General features: G+C 36.2%; 4 protein-coding genes across 5 annotated transcripts in view; 3 read left to right on the forward strand and 1 right to left on the reverse strand.

Annotated features, from left to right (window-relative positions):
• Nucleotides 1-1,866: 1,866 nt before the first annotated feature.
• F52G3.1 (BAT2 N-terminal domain-containing protein) lies at nucleotides 1,867-10,814 on the forward strand. The gene is made up of 15 exons (NM_078343.10): nucleotides 1,867-1,950; nucleotides 2,135-2,245; nucleotides 3,189-3,323; nucleotides 4,009-4,236; nucleotides 4,485-4,697; nucleotides 5,948-6,114; nucleotides 6,239-6,311; nucleotides 6,499-6,890; nucleotides 7,113-7,353; nucleotides 7,417-7,577; nucleotides 7,912-8,269; nucleotides 8,324-8,589; nucleotides 8,810-9,648; nucleotides 10,015-10,285; nucleotides 10,396-10,814. Exons 2-15 carry the CDS (start codon nucleotides 2,140-2,142, stop codon nucleotides 10,462-10,464), a joined length of 3,519 nt encoding a protein of 1,172 aa, NP_510744.1. The 5' UTR covers nucleotides 1,867-1,950; nucleotides 2,135-2,139; the 3' UTR covers nucleotides 10,465-10,814.
• Nucleotides 1,917-1,946, forward strand: F52G3.7 (uncharacterized protein; the record flags this gene model as incomplete). Its single annotated transcript, NM_001361831.1, has 1 exon — nucleotides 1,917-1,946. One exon carries the CDS (start codon nucleotides 1,917-1,919, stop codon nucleotides 1,944-1,946), a length of 30 nt encoding a protein of 9 aa, NP_001348808.2.
• Nucleotides 10,815-11,221: 407 nt separating the features above from the next.
• On the reverse strand, nucleotides 11,222-14,139 carry F52G3.5 (ShKT domain-containing protein). The gene is made up of 9 exons (NM_078344.7): nucleotides 14,036-14,139; nucleotides 13,454-13,507; nucleotides 13,230-13,394; nucleotides 13,141-13,179; nucleotides 12,945-13,093; nucleotides 12,754-12,899; nucleotides 12,096-12,283; nucleotides 11,501-11,691; nucleotides 11,222-11,452 (listed from the first exon to the last, which is right to left on the reverse strand). Exons 1-9 carry the CDS (start codon nucleotides 14,124-14,126, stop codon nucleotides 11,315-11,317), a joined length of 1,161 nt encoding a protein of 386 aa, NP_510745.2. The 5' UTR covers nucleotides 14,127-14,139; the 3' UTR covers nucleotides 11,222-11,314.
• Nucleotides 14,140-16,603: 2,464 nt separating this feature from the next.
• Nucleotides 16,604-20,143, forward strand: part of mbl-1 (Muscleblind-like protein) — a gene marked incomplete at both ends in the record, with an annotated part of 31,693 nt that continues 28,153 nt past the window's right edge. For both annotated transcript variants that reach the window (NM_001373620.2, NM_001373621.2), the window contains one exon: nucleotides 16,604-16,690. In NM_001373620.2, coding sequence (NP_001360647.1) covers nucleotides 16,604-16,690 — 87 coding nt within the window. The remainder of the gene's footprint in view (nucleotides 16,691-20,143) is intronic.

Here is a 20,143-nt window from a genome sequence, read left to right on the forward strand (position 1 = left end):
AATGGTTTCATTTTACTTCTGAAAAGGATAACAAACATATTTTCAAAAATGAACAACAGTTTTTGCTCATTTTTTCTGTATTATTTTGAAATATTTTAACCGTTTTTTTTCAAGTTTTATAGAAATCCTTTGAGCTAGGATTTTTAAATTTATGTTTTTATGGCTAGTTTCTGAGGTTAAAGCCACCATATGGGCATACAATTTTTAGAATAAACTACATTAAAAATAATAGAAATTAAACTAGAAGATTGAAGTGAGCAAAAGGTATTTTCAATATACGAAAATAAAAGTTCCTAACTTTTACCAGTTTTTCAGTAATCTCTGTAATTTCAAACAAATTTCAAAATTTTCCTCATTTCCTCTTGCAAAATTTACTTCAGCTGAAAACCTTTATTTTACCTCCCTGAGCTTATCAAATCTGAATCATATGACAAATGCTGCTCCTACTTGTAAATTCCAAAAGTTCATTGGAACATTTCTCACGGCCTACGTGTTAAGCACAGTTAATCGCTCCCCGTCGGCACAGCAAACCACGCGATTTATGCAAATTTGGTGGCGTCGTCTGAAAATGCCTACAGTTTCAGCCATTTTTTGTTGGCGGTTTCGAGATACCTTTCGCAATGATTTCCTAGTTTTTTATTTTCATTTTTACGAAATAAATTGCAATTCTAACTGAAAGTATAATGTTATTATTTCAAAACTTTTCGAACAAAAAAAAAGTTTGAATACATTTAAACTACCCAACAACTCCAATTTATGTAAATACCCATTTTCCATTACGGAGTTGTGAAGTTCTCCTGTGCCCTTTACTCATCCATAATCTCATTTTTTCTCATAACTTGGCCCGCACATCCACTTTTGACTATCTCCCACTCCCCCCTTTCCATCGCCGCTCACACAACTACTTTTGCTCCGGCTCTTTCTGCCCGTTTTGGAAATCTTCTTCTTTCTCTTCTACGCGCGGACGGACCCCCACTAAAATTTTCCGGGCTACTCAATAAACTCATGTCGCGCTACCCGCCGCGCTCGCCTTGTTTTGTGCTCTTTTCGTAACAATTTTTTGGTGGCTCCGAGTTTTCAGGAATTGGGTCATTTATTTTAACAAGAACTTTGTATTTCTGTGAACATCTATTTTTGAAATTACTCGATTTCTCCGTTTAAAAATAGGGAAAAACTAGGAATTGTTGATGCCGAACTTTTTGGGAATGTTGATGTCGAGCTTCAGAAAAATTATTGCTGATGCAAAGTCAAGTTGCAATGCCAAAATGAAAATTAGTATAGTTAAAATTTTGAATAATGATAGAGTTCGAATTTCTCAGTTTTGACCAACCCAATAAATTTGTAAATTAACCAAAGAAAATAATTTATTACGAGTTCATCATTTTTTTAACGCTCCTATTAAATCTAAGAAATTGGCAAATTATTTTGACTAACAATTTTGAATATTTAATACCTTTTGTTGAGTTTTTATTGAGTGTTTGAAATTGTTATTTGTCAATATCTGTCAGCTCAATTAAATTTAACATTTTCTACATTCCACTAAAAATCCATTTTATTTTTAAAAATAAATTTGTTGCTTGAAAATTTTATTGAAAGTAAAAAAACCAATCAATCGTTGTTCTACAAATAGGTCATTACCCAACTTACCGGTCTCTGTCTAAAACACCCCCTTCCACCCACTGATAATGATTCTAGAGTGGCCAAATCTTATCACTATTCCAAATAAAAAAAATACAGTGACGCTCACCGGTCACTACATGGAATCGCCCTTCTATCAGTTCTCGTGTTTGCAATTTATGACTTTTCAATAATTTTTTTCGAAAATCAAAATTTAAAGTTTGAAAAAAATTAATATCATTGTTGCAGGTTGATTTATCCTGGCAAAATTTCTCAACCCAAAGAGCTGGCGTTTTTAATTGGATCTCCGTCTATGTTTGTTTCTTTGATTGCGTAAGTTTTTTTAGACCAGAAAAAGATGACCTTCAAATCAAGAATTTTAAATTTTGGTTTAGAAAAACACGAGATTAAACTAGTTATTTCAAGTATAATTTGGAATAGATTTAAAACATAGAAATATTGACAAAGAGAAGCGTGGGAGTTCTTTTTTTTTTTACAAACAATTTCATATTTTCAGATCGCATGTCGTCTCAGAATCGAGGTGCCCCGGGCACCATTAAACCAAAAGCAGTATCTGTGAATAACCTCTTCTCTGGACGTAATCTCGCCCCCGGGCAAAGGGGCAACGGTGAGTTGGTAGTTGTTTTGGAAGAACACAAAAGTTTGCCTTGAAACAAAAATGTTCAAGACCTGCACTTTAACTCTAACAGATGATATTGTGGTTGTTTTTGGGTTTATAAAAAAATTTTCATTTTGAAAAACTCTGCTGATTTATCTATTGTTTAGTAGATAGAAAGTTTTCAAGAAAGAGCAATGTGTAACTAGTATACATGAGAAAATGTAGTGAAAAATGAATTAAACAACTGGAAAAAAATCATGTGTAAAAATTATGAAATATTATTAATAGTAAAACCTTTCAAAAAATAAGAAAATTATATTTGAAGTCAAAAAGTTATGAAAACTATGTGTTGATCAACCATGATTTTGGAAGTTGGCCGAAAAAAATCTGCGAGTGTGATATTTCAATTCTGCTTTAATTGGCTGTTTTTAAACTTTGTAGGTGTTAAAATTTGCACCAATGCTCAAAATTTATCAAAAAAGTTGCGCAATTTATAAAAATTTTGAAAAATCTATCATTAAAAACTTTCAAAGTTAGAAAAATCTCTGCCTTCCAATTTCTCCAAATAATTTATTTACGCAACTAGAAAATTCAAAAAATCAGTGTCAGGGAATTAGTGTGATGGGTTCTTGAATTTGACTATTTTCGAAAACGATAATTCCGGGGGGAGCTTTTTTGCAGCTTAATCTGTTTTTAAATTCAAAATTACCATTTTAAAAACTAACTATCAGCTTTTATTTGTACTGCTTTCGAAAGGACAATCTTAACTATTCAGCCTAGAATTTTGTAGCCAAAATAACAAAATACCCCACAGTTTTTTCAAACAGTACTAATTTTTTAGGGTTCCTTTGTAAAATTTTGACGAGAAAATTCTTTACCAGAAAAATCTGAGACACACCAAATAAGGGGAAATTCTCATAGGTTTCCTAAACTATAGACTCAATTCTTACAGACCCCAGCCGAAATGGCATGCAAAGTGTTGGAAAAGCAGCAAATGTGGTCCGCCGCATGCCACCGCCAGCGTCTTTGCCTTCACTAAGAGCCGAGAACAATGGACAGGATCCGACTACACCAGTGGTTCCACAAGGTAAGTACGGCGTTGCAAAACCGAGCCAAATGAAGGCTATAATCATACCCTACTAAGAATTTGAAAAGAAAAATTTTGAAAAGGTGGTCACGAAAAATTATAGTGTTGAGAAAGAGAGAGAGAAAGAGAGAGAGAGCAAGATTGCAATTTTTGAAACAAGAATTCATAGAAAAACATACATTTTCTGAACCAACAAATTTGTTCCTTTTGGGAATTCCCTTCCAAATATTTTATTTCGAGATAACGTAGCACATCGTTTTTTTTCAAAACGCCTAGAAAACAAGTATAAATACTTACCTCTAAAATTCAATAAACTAACCTGTAGTCGCACGATCTGAAAAATAATAATAGTGCTCAGAATCGATAGCAGCTCTTGCCCTTTAAAATAAGAACGACATGACTTTGTGAAGCGAAGCAGAAATGGGAATTTAAAAAAAAATCATACACACCTCATGTCTTCGTGCCCTTTCGGTTTCCATGGTAGTTGCTGTTGGAGCCAAGGATACCCAAAGTTGCTCATTTCTCTTCCACCTAACGACCTGACAACGTGTCCTCACTATCTCCTCGAGCTACACTCTGCCTCTTCTCCCCCTCTTCTACTCATTTCCACTCATCAAGCTTTGTTGGGCGGGGGTGCTCGCATCGCTTCTGTTTTCTTCCAATTCTAATCCATCTTCCTTTGTAGGAGGTACTGGATGGAGCAAGTCTGACAACCCAAACGGAGCCGCCGAGCCGCCTCAGACACCGACGAATCAGGCGCCTGCAGTGCCTCCACCACCACCACCACAGCCAGCCAACGACTTACGACCATCGTGGCTCGTCGCCGCCAACGCCGAGCAACAAGCGAACAACAGCCAGGCTAGAGAGTTTCCCTCACTGGCTCCACCCGCCAACGACTCCGATAAATCAAATAGTAAGTTGCACAGTTTTTTCAAATAAAAAATCGGAACGTTTCTCAGATCCGCGTGTTTTAGCTAAATAAATTTGTAAATTATTTGGAATTTGAGCTTTTTGAATAAAGTGAGAGAAAATATGAACTAACATTTTCCAATGATTGCGCTTACTTTTCTTCTGATTTCAACTTTTATCCTCGATTGCATGTAATTAAAATAAACATTCTACAAGGTTAATTTCATTTTTTTTAACTTCTCCATTTTCCAGACAAGTGGGATATCACGTCATCATCACTTGCCGAAAAGCTCACCGACATGCCGAACGGCGAGCAATTCGAAGGAGGAGTGCCCATCCGATTTCTGGGACCCAATACTACTGCTGCTTCAACTGCCGAATCCGCTTTTAACGCGAAATCCGGTTCCCAAAAACCACAACCACCCACCACTGCCAACGGCAGTTCCACCAAATACAATAAAATTAGTAAGTGAAAAGTGCGAGTGCGCGAGAATTGAATTGGAGTGAGAGGTGTGCAGGGTGGTTATTAGATGATTTTTGTTACGAGCTCAATAAGTGCTTTAAAATGCTCCAAGTTCAAACTACCATTTACCCCCCCCCCCCCCCACTGCACATCTCTTACCCCAAACCAGATAGTCTGTTCAGCGGGAAGTCAAGACGTTCGATGCCGACACCCCGAGCTGGTGCACATCAAGCAGTTCTTTGAGCCAAAACCTATACAGTGTACGGCAGGAGAGATAGTGTTGTGCTGGTCGCCTTAGATTCTAGTCACATTTACGCGTCTAGAAGTTTAAATATACATTTATTCATATATTTCTCGTGGTTGTCCAGCCCCTTAAAACGCAACACATCATGCTTTATTCTCTCTAATAGTAGTGAATTGTTTTGTTTTAGAGTTTCTGATGAAATGTTTTTGTAACCTGAAACTTAAACTTTTTTGAGTTTGCAACAAATAAATAACAAGTGAGGAGATTAGTTTACAGCCAGATGAGACATATTATTATAAAAGATTGTGCTTAAAATAATAGCTTATCACCAAATTTTATGCAGGAAAACTGAATGAAATTTTGATTTTGAATATTTTAAACGTAAAATTGTTTTTTGTGTTTTTGTTTTAAAGCCAGTGATCCTGCTCGATCTGTTTTTTGCTGATTTTCGAAAAGTTTTGAATATTTATAAATGTTCGAAAATCTTCAAAAACGCTAATCAGAAATTTCACACATATTTGAAATCTTATGTTTTGTGAGAACCTAGTCTAAGTACAAAATTTCAAATAAGACGTGTACTGTTTTAAATTTTGAAACCGAACTCTGTTCCTTGTAATACATGCTCTACTAATAAGGAGAATAAAGTTTACTTTCTCTCTCTCTCTCTCTCTCTCTTTCTCTATCTTTGTTTTGTGCCAACTCTTTGTGACATGCTAAGCCTATTTCTTCTACTTTTCTCGTTTAGTTCTTTAATTTTTTTTTCTTAACACCAAATATGTGCGTACTGCTCACCCTACCTAATTTGAAGATATTAGTGTAGTTTTGAGGAGAATTTTGGATTTGGGTTAAAATTGTTCATGAGGATTTTCCGATTTTCTGTAAAAAATTGTTTTCATAAAAATCTTACCCAAACTGTAAAACATTCTCAAAACTGCAATAGACTCATAACCCATGAACAGGGCTTTACGCTCTCAAAAACGGTCATTCAACTCTCCCAAGCTTTTCCAGGCGACGACGAAGGGTTCGACTCGCAGGACCGCGATCGAAACTATTCAACGGAGGAAGGCGGCTGGTCGCCGAACGGCTCGCCGAGCCAGACTGTCTGCTATGGGCCGGATAAGGATACGGAAAACGAGTATCGATCCTACTTGAGGAACGACCTTCCCCAGTTCCGGGTGAGTCTTGATGGATGGAGGGGAGGAGGGGGGGACTCATTTCCATTTTTGATTAATTTTGAAAAGGGGAATGATCTATACGGATTTGGGCTGAGATATATTGAACATCATAATATCCTTTTAGACGAGCGAAATTCGAATTCTGAAGCGAGCCACTGAGCAACTGCTACTACAGGATATCAGTGACGACGAAGATGGTAAGTCCATATTGGAATGAGAGTTTGTGAAGATACTTTTTGTTATCTTATACTTTTTGTTTACTGAACCATCAAAATCTTATCAAAATCTTAAACAACTAAGAATTCTGAGGTTTCAAAAATCTCATAATTCATATTATCAACACTCGAAAAATAAATCAAAACAATATATTTTGACACTTTTCAGAAGTTCAAATGACACGACTAGACAAGCCGTCACTTTGTATTGTGAAGCGCGGTGGAGAAATCAAGCCTCCGACCGTTGCAAAGCAAGATAGAGAGAAATCTGTACAAGAAGCTAAAACTTCACACCCACCTGCACCAGTCAAGCCTCCCAAGGAGAAGAAGCTTCGAAAAGAAGGAAAATCATCCAAAAAAGAAAAAGATGTAAAAGAGAAGAAGCAGACGGTACCGCCACCAAATCCCGGCCCCGCTCCAGCGCCTGCTCCAATTGCGATTGACACACCGCCAGCTTCGGAGAAGACGACTCCAGCTGAAGAAGTTCTTCCAGCTCCGCCACCACAAGAAAATGTATGGGCGAAGAGGAAGGAGGAACGGGAATCTTTGGAAAGAGAAAAGGTATGTGTTAGATTTTTAAACGCGTTTGAAATTTTAAATGAAAAACTGGACTAAATATCTATAAAAAATAGCGCCCAGAAAGCTAAGACCGATAGTTTCACTATTGAAATTGGAAACAGTTACCCAAAAACCAAAAATCATTGACTGACTTGTTTTGTTGTAATCTACTAAAAATTAACTTTGCCAAACCAGTTCTAGACCTGATAAATTTAAACTTTACAGGAGAAATCTCTAATGCCACGTGTTATGCAACAAGCAATCGAACAACATTTCCCAATGGTCCATGACGCTGCCACAATCAAAGTGAACAAGGAATCCACCAGAAAATCCAGTGACACCGAGTTTACCCGCGCCGCTATCCGAGCTCGCAAACAAGCCACGTCAAACGATGTGAGGAGACTGATGAACTCGGAGAGCAGTGCAAAGATGAAAATGAATCGCATGGGAAATCAAGAGAATTATGGTAGGTTTTTTTATTAATTCAAATTAATTCAATATTTTTAATTCAAACAAAATGAACTTACAGGCTCTGAAGAGAAAGTCAATGGAAAGCAGAATGGAGGCTTCACCAATGGATATAAAGCCGCTCAGAACGGTGCTCTTCGCAATAATCAGACAAATGGACGGTTTGCGGAAAATAGCCACAGAGAGCGCAAGGATTCGCACCGAAGCAATGTCTCGTCTCACGTGAGTCAAAAGCCCAAATCGCGCTCTATTGATAAACCTTGAATTCAAAACAGCTGCGGGGGGCACTGGTCCTAAAATTGTGTTTGAAAAACTGCTAGCTTTTGTTTCATTTTTTCAGACAAATTTAAAACTAAATCTGTTTCAATTTCATCTTTCAGAAAAAGTATTTCCTTCGGAAGAGATATATGCTGAAGGTATCTCACTAACTTTGCATGTTGACAATCATTAAAATATAAAAATCGATTCTTAGTTTTTATTATTGTTTCTCTTATTATAATACATTCAATCAATAGTCCCCAACTTTCACTTTTTTCAATATCTTTCAATTTTTCAGCACTCTGACGACGCAAAAAAACACATGAATGGTCACAGCAAGAAAAAAGAGACGGAGAAGCTAAAAGAAAATGGAGATGTGAAAAAGTTTAATATTGAGGATTGTTCGAATGTGAACATTGAAAGTTGGGCGGATGAGATGGAGAATATGGATGGGTTTGAAGAAGTGAATAGCAAGAAAAAGAAAAACAAGACATTGGCGGAGAAGCAAAATGTGCAACAATCAAAGTCTCAATTGCAAAATCACACTCAGAACCAAAGCCAGAATCAGAGCCAAGACCACGAGAAAAACTCGAAAACGAAACCAAAAGACCCGAAACAAGGAACTCGATTGTTTGTACCAAAAGCGCTTCGAAAAGGTAAGATTTATCTTTCTTATTAAAGCACCTTTTTACTAAAATGTTATTTTCCAGAAGCCGATGATCTCCCTGCAAACGGGCTACTAAGCCCGCAGAGTGTAGAAACCAAAGAGAAAATTGCGGCGGCGAAATCCAACGGAGATGTTTTCAAGAGTGACGAGCAGTCGAAAGGTTTCTGGGATTCCTTGACACCGGAAGTCTCAACCATCCCGAAGAAAATGACAAAGAAGCCTGAAGGACAACATGTGGAGTTTCCGAAACCTGTTGGCAAATCTTTGGATATTACTGGATATGATTTTACTTTCGATCCGCAATTACAGGTAAACTGCGTGATTCAGAGTAACTAATGCTTTGTAAAGCGGCTTTTGATGGCGTGTTCTTGCCAAATTTCTGCAACTTACAGACGACTTTTAGCTGTTTAAAAGCTAACTTAGCAATGTCCAGTCAGAAACTTGACAATTTTTTGAGAGATTTTCAAATCCAATTTGTCCAACTATATAACTGACGTTTTAACGCATTATTTTTATAACTATTTTTCAGATTACAAATCCAATCATTTCTGACCGTGTTGCCATTCAACAAATGCTTTCCGCTGAGAACGCTGCCACTGACGATGATTCACACCATCGAAGAAATGTGCTCAATGAGCTACGACAATCAATTGATGAACTGGGCCCTGTTGCGATGGCAAAGGTGTCTCAGGAGTACAACGAGGTGTTCTCTTGCCGGCCGAACAACAACAATGTCAGTTTGGCACCATTCTCCAATCACTACTCATCTTTCCAACCACTATTCAACACGGGAGACGCCCCGCTCCTCTACCCAACCGCCGCACCTTCACCACCAATGAGCTACCTCAATATGATGAACTTTTCAAATTTGAAACGGCAATCGGGATATGGTGCGCCGGAGAACGGGCTTCTCGGACGTATTCCGAACAGCCAGGCGGCCGCTGCTGCAGCTGTGGTCGCTGCACAGCAACAAAGAATATGGAACGGTGGAGCGGCTCATTTTGATATTAACTCACTTGCCGGTACTCCACCAGCAAACTATAGTTCCAATGGATCCTATGGATTCTTTAATAATGGCTCCAACGCCAATGAGCACCGAGCTCCGTTTGGCGGGCTTCCAAACGGAATGTTAAATGGTATGGGTAACGGTCAAGCGCCTTATTTCGACCGTACCACATTGCCACCGGCAAACTTGGCTGTTGGAAGTCAACGACAGTTTAGTGGCAACATGAATCGTCAACAACAACAACAACAACAACAACAACAATCATCGGGACAGTCGCACCCGATGAATGGGATGGGCAACTCAAATGGAGGACCACAATTCCCACAACAAAACTTCACGCAACCACCGCCACCAGTGATGAGGTATGTTAAGCCATATTCAGTTTTTTTTTCAAAATTTTAATTATTTCTGAAGACAAGTGTGATTTTGCCGCTCTATATAAAAATTTTGAATAACTCCAATTCTAGCCAATTCAACGGATTCTATTTAAAAAATGCGCAAATCACAAATTTTTACGTGTAGATAGGGGAAAATGTTGATGTATCCGAATTTTACATTGAAAAAGACTAAATAATTCTAAAATACTATATTTTCAAGAAATTTCAACAACGGCTTGTTGAAATTATAGAAAACTTAGTGAATAAAAATTAGGTTTTAGAACATACATACATATGTCGAACACTTTTCCTCAACAAAATCAGTTCATCATCGCACTTCTGCAATTCCAGGTTTCCGCCTTCAAACGGAACATCTCACCAAGACAACGGTCCATTCTTCTTCAACAACGGTAACCGTGCACCAATTGGCAGACCGCCAGGTCTCTCGGCGGCCGGGCACTCTGCACAACTGGATATGATTTGGTCGAACTCCAACAACAGCTACTTTGGTAATGCGGGTCATTCCAATAGCAGCTGGAATGGCGGAGCTGGAGCTGGCGCTGGAGGAGTCGGCGGTGTACAGGCGGCTGGTCCGCTGAGACAGAACGGCTACAATCAGCGTGTGAGTTTTGTAGTTTGATACACTTTTTCTTTCAAATAATGTGTATATTTACTTGAAGTTTGAAACATATTTATGAGTAAAAACCTGATTTGTTACCGATTTTTTTTCAGCAAGTTCGCGATAATCAACAAATGAACAACCGAATGCGGCCTACACCAGTTCAAGGCAATCGGCAATAATTCAAGCTACTGACTTATTATTTCCTTCTTTATATTCTTATTTGAATTCCTCGAATTCCTACTTTTCCCCTTATTATTATTATTATTTTCTTCCAATTGTGTCTTCATTATTTTGTCATTATAAAAACACTCACCGCCCTCATACACAAACACACCCACACACACACCAACCACTCACGCTACGTCTCTATTTGAAAGTTTTATTTTCAAAAAACTGGCTTCAAACCTCCCCGAGTCTTAATTGTCTTCATTTTGTCAAATTATTTTTTTGTCTTCGTCTCATGTTGTTCGAGTAATTTGTCTGAAATCGCATTCCTCACAAAAAAAATCAATAAACTTTTTCAAAGTCAGCTGTTGCAAGATTTTGTAAAACGTTTAAAGTGATGATACCAAGTGATTGCAAAAAAAATAAAAAAACGTAACCGCAATTTTTAAAACATTTGAAGTGAGAAACTGGAAAATATTACACTAACAGAAAAAACCAATCTTAAAATAAAAATCAAAGTTGTAAAGGAGACGTCTATCACATCTTGGGCCTTCTAGCTGTTTGAGAACAATAAGGTCTTTGGAACTTATGTAATCACAAACTAAGAAAATTCTAACAGCTTGAAAAGCTACGTGCAAAAGGCGAAATGGAGCCTACTGGAAACTACCAGCAAGTTTTTCTAACTTGGAATATTCCGATAAAAAACTCAGCAAAAATAAAAGTAACAATGTTTTAAATTGACGATTTGTACAACTCTCGTAAATACTTGTAAAACAAAATTAAGATTCATTTCATCGAAATATACAAATACGAGCAATAACTTCGCTCTTCAAATTACCATAAAACAATACTTCACAAAATAAATTAACACAGTTTACAACTCTTTCCACAAAACTTCAGCTTCTGCCTTGTCGTGTACAGTGAGCTCTCACAAAACCCTTCAGCAGCCCACTCTTCACAATCTGATCTCCGATCCCGACAGTCATGGATTTCGCTTGGAGTCTGGAAAATTAAAGTTGCAATTTTGAGATAAAACGGAAAATAGCTTACAATATTGACAAGGTGACATCTTGCACAAGTCTTCGCGCAGTTGTTTGTCATGAACTGTCGGTATCCTTTTCGGTCGCACAGATGGGTTAGGCACCCAGTTAAGACGTCCGTGCAGTTGATTTGAGGTGTCAGTATACAACACTGACCCTCAACACAACCATGACCCTCTGGGCATTTGTTGGCAATGCATTCTGAAAAAAAGACAATTTGGGAATTGTATAAAACGATTGTAAATAGGATTTTGAATATGAAAATGTTGCATTTTTTCAAATTCTTATTATTCGTTTTTTCCTTTGATGAAATTAATGTTTTATCTACGTTGTAATTTTCACTTTCATCTCTTAAACCGTAGTATATTTTGAGTAAGTCTCGTTGAGATTTTAATTATAGTGGTTATCATATTTTAAAAATTTCACACAATTATTTCAAGAACGTGCTGTTTCTTCGGGAAAAGAAGAGAATTACAGAAAAACAAAACTACATTTAATGAAAAACTCCGATTGTGATTTCCTAATGATTCTTTTTGAAACCATCGACCATTTTTCGTTTTTTATAAGCCAAATACAATTTCAAAATTAAAGTTCACCGCACTGACCTCCAATTGGTGCTCCAACCGGACACACAAAATGCGGCTCGGTAACTTCCTCGACATTTGGCGCCTGTGTTTCCAAATCGGTCACGTCTTCTTCAGTAGTTGTTGTGTACTCTTCGGTTGTAGTTGTCGGAGCTTCGGTCGTGGTGGTTGATGTTGTTGTGGTTTTTGTGGTTTTTGGTCTCTTAGACCTGAAATTTGAACGATGACGTCAGGATGAATATTCATACAAAAAATGCAATGCTTTTCCAAATAATTTTTTATCCGAAGTTGAAAATCAGACCACAAATCCAAGTATTTCTGAACGCGTTGACATTCAACAAATGATTGCGCTGAGAACGCTGCTACTGACGATGATTCACAACATCGAAGAAATGTGCTCAATGCGCTACGACAATCAATTGATGAACTGGGTCTTGTTGTGATGGCAAAGGCGTCGCAGGAGTACAACGGGGTGTTTTCTTACCGGCCGAACATTAAGAACAGTGTCAGTTTGACACCATTTTCCAATCACTGCTGATCTTTCCAACCACTATTTATTACGGGAAACTTTATGAAGTTTATTTTTCAAATTGGGTCTTTAACGAGTACAGTTTTTTAAACGGGTGTGGAACTAGTGCTCAATCCATCTTTGTTAACCCGTTTCTACAATTTCACTCGCCTATTTTTCTTCGATTTCTTCCTGTATTCACTAGTCGTTGATGGCTCCTCAGTCGTTGTGGTCGTCGTCGTCGTTGTAGTCGTTGATGAAGTTGTCTGTTCTTCCTCCTCTTCCAACTCGGAGTCCTCCTCGTCGACAATCTCCTTCTGATAAATTTCAACTTGTTTTTCCAAACAACAATTCTCGCTCACATCGGGTGCAAACGTCGAGTTTCGCTCCTCGGAATCTTCCTCGCTTCCCTTCATTTTTTTCCTCGCCTCATTCTCCGAATTCTCATCTGGAGCGACTGTGATCAAGCTTATTGGAGAAGATTTCATTGGGATTTCCTCCTCTTTTCTGGCTGAAACCATTTTTTTTCTGTTAGTACTTATGAATATTATTACTTACATTTCAGGGACCATTTCTTAAAACCAAGAGTTTCTGAATCTGTAAAAGGCCACTGAAAAAAAAAACAAAATGATTTTATTTTATCCTACCACAACACAATCCAGCGCTACACTGATAACCCAGCGGGCAAGAGTTTGCAATACACTCTCCAATGGATTTTCCTCCATTTAGACATGCTGGGTAATCTGTAGTCTCTTCAGCTTCCACTTCAACTTGTTCCAATGGGGATAATGAGCCAGATTTTCGATTTTTACCTTGAAAATTTGAAAAGATCAGTGGGAAAATAATGATAAAATATGAGAAGAAAACTTACAACAATACGAATTAATACATTCAGATCCGGCAGGGCAAAGTCCAACGAGACATGCTGGAATTTCCTTTTTAATAGTTAATAAAGTACGGTTTACCCAAAAATAAATTTTTTTGACAAAGATGCAATGCCAACCTTTTTGTCAAATTAACAAATGAACAACTCATACGTTTTGGAAGATCCAAGCATTCTCTAAAAAAGATTAGACAAAAAACTTTGGCATATAATTCTGACAGTTGTTTATTTCAGTGACACATTTCACAGGTTTAGAAGCAATTTTTTATTTATCAGACGCGAAATGTTTTAATTTCAGATTTTGCAACGACAAATCTTTCTTTATGCAAAACACGTGCGCTTTTAAAGTATTGTAACTGCCAAATATTCACCATCGATTTTTCATGATAAATTGTTTTTTATTCATTGAAAAACTCAAAAAAGCTAATGAAAAACTCAAGATTTTCACGAAACGTGAGTAAAACTATAAAAAAAAGATAGTTTGAATATAATGTACTCTTCAAAAGCGCATATCTTATAACATGGTGCAACTCTAATGAATATGAAAAAAAGCCTCCTCATAAAAAATACCTCCGATAGACTGTCTCCTTCCTGGACAAACGTCGAAAAACCTTGCCGTGGCGGATACTATTAAGATCGAGAGCACGTACCATATTCTCATTGTGTTCTGCAAAAATGAAAAGTGGCATGCAAAATTTTAAAATTTAAAATGAGAAAAGGTAATGCTCAGCGCGAATTCTTGTTTTATACTCATTCAAATTTGTTAGTTCATGCAAATTTGGTGGTCAATGCGTGATTTAAACATGGATCTTGGATCTCATAACCATCACCAGCAGCTGACCTGACAACTATATTTGCCTTTAGTTTCGGTTTCAGCGAGCTATTAATGAGCAGTGATGACCAAATAAAGGGATGCAATCAAATAGAGCATAAATGAGGGAAATATGCGAGAGAGGGGGGGGGTCTCCCGCCCCGTAGACTCATCCCTCTGAATTTGTGTCCATGTTGACTGAAGTACTCGAAAGGTGTGAGAACAGGTGGCTCACGCGTCCTAACAACACAATGCTGTTCGAAATGCGATTGCAAATTTGGAAGTTGAGGTGTGATGTTTATGCACTTGAGTGCAGAACTGTTTTTGAAACAAACCCATAAGTTGTCTATGAGTCCATGAACTAAAATAGAGCAGGCTGAATATTGAAACAAAAACTGAAGATCAAGATTGGAAAGAGCAAGACCGGTTTTTTTGCCATATTCGCCGGAGGACAATGGACACACCGGTGGCGGGAAAACGTTGAAAATAGATATCCGAGAAGCGACCGAGATACGTTCAAGTGGATTGTTGAAAGGTCATATTGAAAGAAAAAAATAAGAAAGACTGGAAGCAACATGCTGAGATTTTCCTTTGAGAAATGATTTGGGGGTATGAAAATCGTATGTAAGACATTTAAGAAAACTATAGAGTATATAGTTAATTAATTAATAGAATTATGGTTTTCAAAGTTTCATACCTCCGGGAACTATCGGATCATTTAAAAATACTACTCAGTTTTAGCAAAAATGCCTTAAATTAACAGACCAACAGGCAAGCTAATGACTGGAATAATTTAGAGCATCATGATAAACACTTTATTTAAGAAATACACTTAAAATAAAAAAAAACCGCGTGGCGTGTACTGCAGAAAACCTAATATTCTTTTTCTCGTCCACCCACGGAGAAAAGACAAAATTCGGGACACCAACCAATATCAGACCGCCGACATCGTACGGGTTCCGCGCGCCGCAGCGTTTAACTCGCTGTGGTCATGGCGAGCTGTCACGTTGCGAGTTAAACATAGCGGCGGGCGGAACCCGTGATATGTCGGCGGCCTGATATTGGTTGGGGCCCGAATTTTGTCTTTTCTCCGTGGGTGGACGAGAAAAAGAATATTAGGTTTTCTGCAGTACACGCCACGCAGTTTTTTATTTTGAGTGTAATTTTTTTCAAGGAAAAAAATATTTTATTTTTTGAATTTAATTTTTTTTCTTAACTTTTCTGCATTGTTAATTCGTGGTTATCGTGAATTGCAGACTATTTTCGGTACTTTAAAACAAGTTTTTCATTTACGCTACTCCACCTTCAACTTCATCATCATTCCATAATAGCTGTGTTATGCGCTGATTAATTCCTTGTGTCTATTCTGAAGTCACGTTTCAATACAACGTGTGAGCAAGTAGCGCACACACGTTGTCAAGTCATAAATCAGCCGAAGACAGGCATACACTTCCCCCAGTTGGGAAACATCAGGTTTTTGGTTTTTAAATTGTGTACTTTTGTTGTGAAGTTTCGCATTTGTTCTGTATAAAAACAGGAACCATTGATTTGAAAAATTAATTCGAGTTTCAAAAAATTATTTAATTTTCGGTCTTTGTGTATGCTGAGAAATTAACTTTCGAATTCATTTTTTTAACGGCAAATTTTTTTGCAGAATTTTGCAGGCAAACATCATTTTTATTTTTTTATTTTTCATTCAAAATTGTAAGAATGCTCAGAAAGCATTCTTACAATCTCTAATATATATATCAGTTCTATTAGTATAGAATACACTATTACACATCTTGCAAAATAAAAACATCAATCTGTTTAAAGTTTTCAAATATGTAGTTTTTTTTTGGGAAATAACCTTTTTAAATGGCCCTTCAACAAATGCTTCACTAAAAATGAAATCAATTTTCTTGTGGTAGCCTATGTATTTCAAAGATTATCTTACAAACATTATAAGTTTCTTCCAAAAGTCTGAATATCTTTAAAAATTAGTCGTTGTTAAAAATCTCAAGTTTTCAAAAACTTACCCAATTTCCGCCAAAAAAACCCATTTAATCTTGTTAGTAGTTTTAAGTGTTCTCAACTCTTGAAAATTCCATTATCATTTTTCATCGTCTACTCCCAACGTCCCATTATTCTCGTTGCCTCCCTCCTACCCTACATACCGCTAAAACTTATCACATATCTATCACATAAGAGTTTACAACGCAAAGAGTGCTTTTTTCACGTCCCCCAACGAGAAAATATAATCACGAGCATTTTTTCGAGCAACTCCACAAATCCATTGGTTATTGTTGGCTGCTGATGACTAATCAATCTTCCTCTCAATTTCAGCAATGTCTCGTAGATCCTTAAAAAGACGTATCAGGCGACAAAATAAGAAGGGGACGGTGTTCAAGAAGGCTCGAATCGACCAAGAAACTGTGAGTGAATCACTTTTTTAGTCAAACATACGTGAAAGGTTGCGGCACAAGTGTACGTTCTGACAGAGCACCAGGTGTTGCGCACATGTAGAAAAGAAAAAAGGGCAATCGAAACATATAGTTTTGTTTAATTTTGAAGAATGATTGTCTTTCCTGGTGTAACAGCTAAATGTCAAAAAAAGTTTACATCAGTACTTTTGAAACTATTATCAGTGGAAAAAAATGTTGAAACTACTGAAATGTTGGCAAAAATAGCCAATTATCATAGAAAAACAATGTTTTATTTGAGAATGATTTATTGACAGTCAAAAAATGGCTATTACAGAAAAGTTTGAGATTTTTTGAGAAAACTTTCACATGTTTGAATCCGCATATTCGAATCCCTACCGTATTTAAATATTGATTTGCAACAATTTCCGCAAAAAAAAAACAAAATTCGTAGGAATTTTTTTTCTAAAAATTCTTCTTCGACTTCTAAAAATTGATAGAAGATAAGTTTCCAACATTTTTAGACTCGAAATAAAAAATTTTATTTAAAAATAGTTTTGCTACATATTTAGTAACTTTTGGATTACAGGAATGGTTTTTAATCATTTTCAACTTGCCGTACTTCATCTATTATTTTGATTTTAGTATTTAATTTTTTGATACTAAAGTTACTAAGAAGTAACTGCACGAATTGGTACTATGAATATGCACTTGCCTTTGTATCGCTTTCTATTATTAGGTTTAAAGGCAAAATTTTGTCAGTAAGGAAAATTAATTAAACTGCTATAATGCTAAAATAAAAAAAAAAACCTTTGAAAACCTTTGAAAACATATTCTCGAGCCTGATTTTTGGTCCGAAAATTTTGAAAGTTTGACTGTTAACAATCACTACTTTTTAAATGTGTGATTGACTTATTTCAACAAATTTTCTGATCTTGCTATTGAGCAACACTATGAATGACAATTTTATGCATGACTTTTATGCGTTTTATTAGAAAAGTACTTCACTATTTTTCAGAGCAATTTTCAGACAATTTTCAATTATTAAAAACAGTATCAGCACTTTCAAAATATCCCATACATCTTTACATATTTAAAACGCTATTTTTTTATCTCTTTCTCTCTGCATTTACCTGAAATTTTTCACAGGAGAAAAATGAAAGAAAATGTTTTGCTTTGACGTCGAGCACGACATTTTTTTGTCTGTCCACAAACGTAACATTCCAACAATACAAACTGTACTTTTTTTTCCAATATACATCTGTCGGTACCCCTCAACTTTCTTTCTTTGATATATAGTGCATCGTTAGTCATTCTAATTTTGTGTACGAAAAGCTAGTTTTTTATTCATTTGTTAAATTAAGTTTGTAACGGGTGCGTCTTTTCTTTGGCTAAAATAGTTGACAATGTGTTTTTATAATAACTGTTTAAAAACGGAAACCTATTAATTTGCCAGTTAAAAAAATTTTGCTACCATATGTGCTCTATTAGTATTGCACCCCATTGTTTAACATTGACAGCTTATATCTCAGCTATCGTTTGTTCTATTCAAAATTTGTTAACTAACAGAATAATTGTTTGTTCTTTTTCTTTCGTAGTTAATAAATTATTGATATCTTTAAAATGAACCGAGATATAAAGTAATGATTCAAAAGAGTAGAGTCAATCCATGGTCCAAAATTTGTATTTCTTCTAAATTAGCATTTATACAAGAATCAATGGACTGTTAAGCTAGTGTTTTTCAACTGATCATGAAAGTGCCACGAAAAACTGTTCACTGCGTCTCCGCAAGTTAGACTTTTAGCCAACGCCCGGTAAATTGACTCGAAAACCTTAAGAAACTGTTTTAGCAAAACTTTTAACAAAAAGTTTTTGTACTGTTTTCTATAAATTCATAAATAATTGGATTTGGTCCGTAGAGCGAATTTGCGCTGACATAGTGCATAACTTTCTGTGATGCGCAGCTGAAGTTAATTTTGGTCCGTACTAATGCATTAAGAGAATCTACGACAAAACTTGAAAACGAACATGAAAACTTTTGGAATCATTTTGAAAAAGGTTTTTGAACTTGCTCTTTCCTTTTTGCGACATTGTGTTGCTGGACGATTTCTGAAAGCTACTCGATCATTTAAAATTTTTTAGCCAAATCCAGTTTAGTTTACCATCAAAGAATTGCAATTTGAGTCATAATGATCCTTTCATAATCCTACCACAAAATTTTCTGCAACAGCTTAGCAAAACAATGAGTGCATAATTAGAAAGTGGAAGTGGTGTTGGAAACTCTCTAGAGACGTCTCTCAAAACCTTTTTTCACGACTCACTCCTTTTGTGAACGAGAAAAAAAATGACGGGGCAACCGAATGAGAAGATATTCCGTTCCTCGTTTCGTTTCGCCATTTCAATGTTTCTAGTCAAATGTGTTGTATTCTTGTTCTACCTATCTTCCTGTCTGCTGTCACATACACAAATCACCTTCCTCTTTCCCCTCAAATGAATATACAAATCAGTAATACTATATATGCGTACTGTATATGAATCAATTCCCCCCCCCCCCCCCCCCTATTATGCATTCCATTGTCCTCGTTTGATTTCATTTGAGTGGCACGATCAAAAACCGTTTTCCATTTTTCACATCGGTGAAATGGTATGGAAACAGGTACTGATTTTGATTTTTGTTCCAGTTTTAGATTCTTAGATAGGATAGGTTTTATTTTGAAGATTACTGTAGTGTCGATTCTTATCTTTATTAACTGCCGATTCCAGATCAAATGATCTTGATGGGGGGGGGGGGGGGGGTAAATGAAAAACTGAATGTCTTTGTTTCAGCGAAATATAATTTTGTGAAAAACATGAAATAGAATTCATTAGGCGCTAAACTAAAAGTTTTGGTTTTACTTTTTTACCAGTTAAAAATCATGACCTTAATAGAAAACGAGTTAATTTCAAAATAGCGAAAAATACCGTATCATTAGCAAAAAGTGGTGATTTTTTCATTTAAAAAGTGTAGTTAATTATTGTTTGATATCCGTGTGATGAATTTAGAAATAAGTCATCAAAGCAATTTTCTAAACAAGTCTATTAACGTAAGAACGGAATATTTAATTAGTCTTCAGCCTTTAAATCTTTTTTTTTTGGTTTTTTGAAAATATTTTTGGAATTATTATAAACAGGCAAAATTCGTGTTGATTCGTTTATTATAGTTAACAATTTTTTTGACACATGTAGAACGAACGGAGATTTTTTTTTCTGAAAAAAACAATTTTCGAAAAACATGAAACAACTAAAGTAACTTCAAACTACCGTTTTTTTTTTCTGTCACTGAGCTTTGAACGCCTCTTAACTTTGGATACTTATTTTTCTTCCACAAAATTATGTTTAATTTAATTGGAGAAATTAATAAAAATTTAATTCAATTTCAAAATGAGGGATGTAATCCACAAGTAACGGAAAAAACATTATACCTAA

Source organism: Caenorhabditis elegans, chromosome X (assembly GCF_000002985.6).
Source record: "Caenorhabditis elegans chromosome X".
Taxonomy (NCBI): Eukaryota; Metazoa; Nematoda; class Chromadorea; order Rhabditida; family Rhabditidae; genus Caenorhabditis; species Caenorhabditis elegans.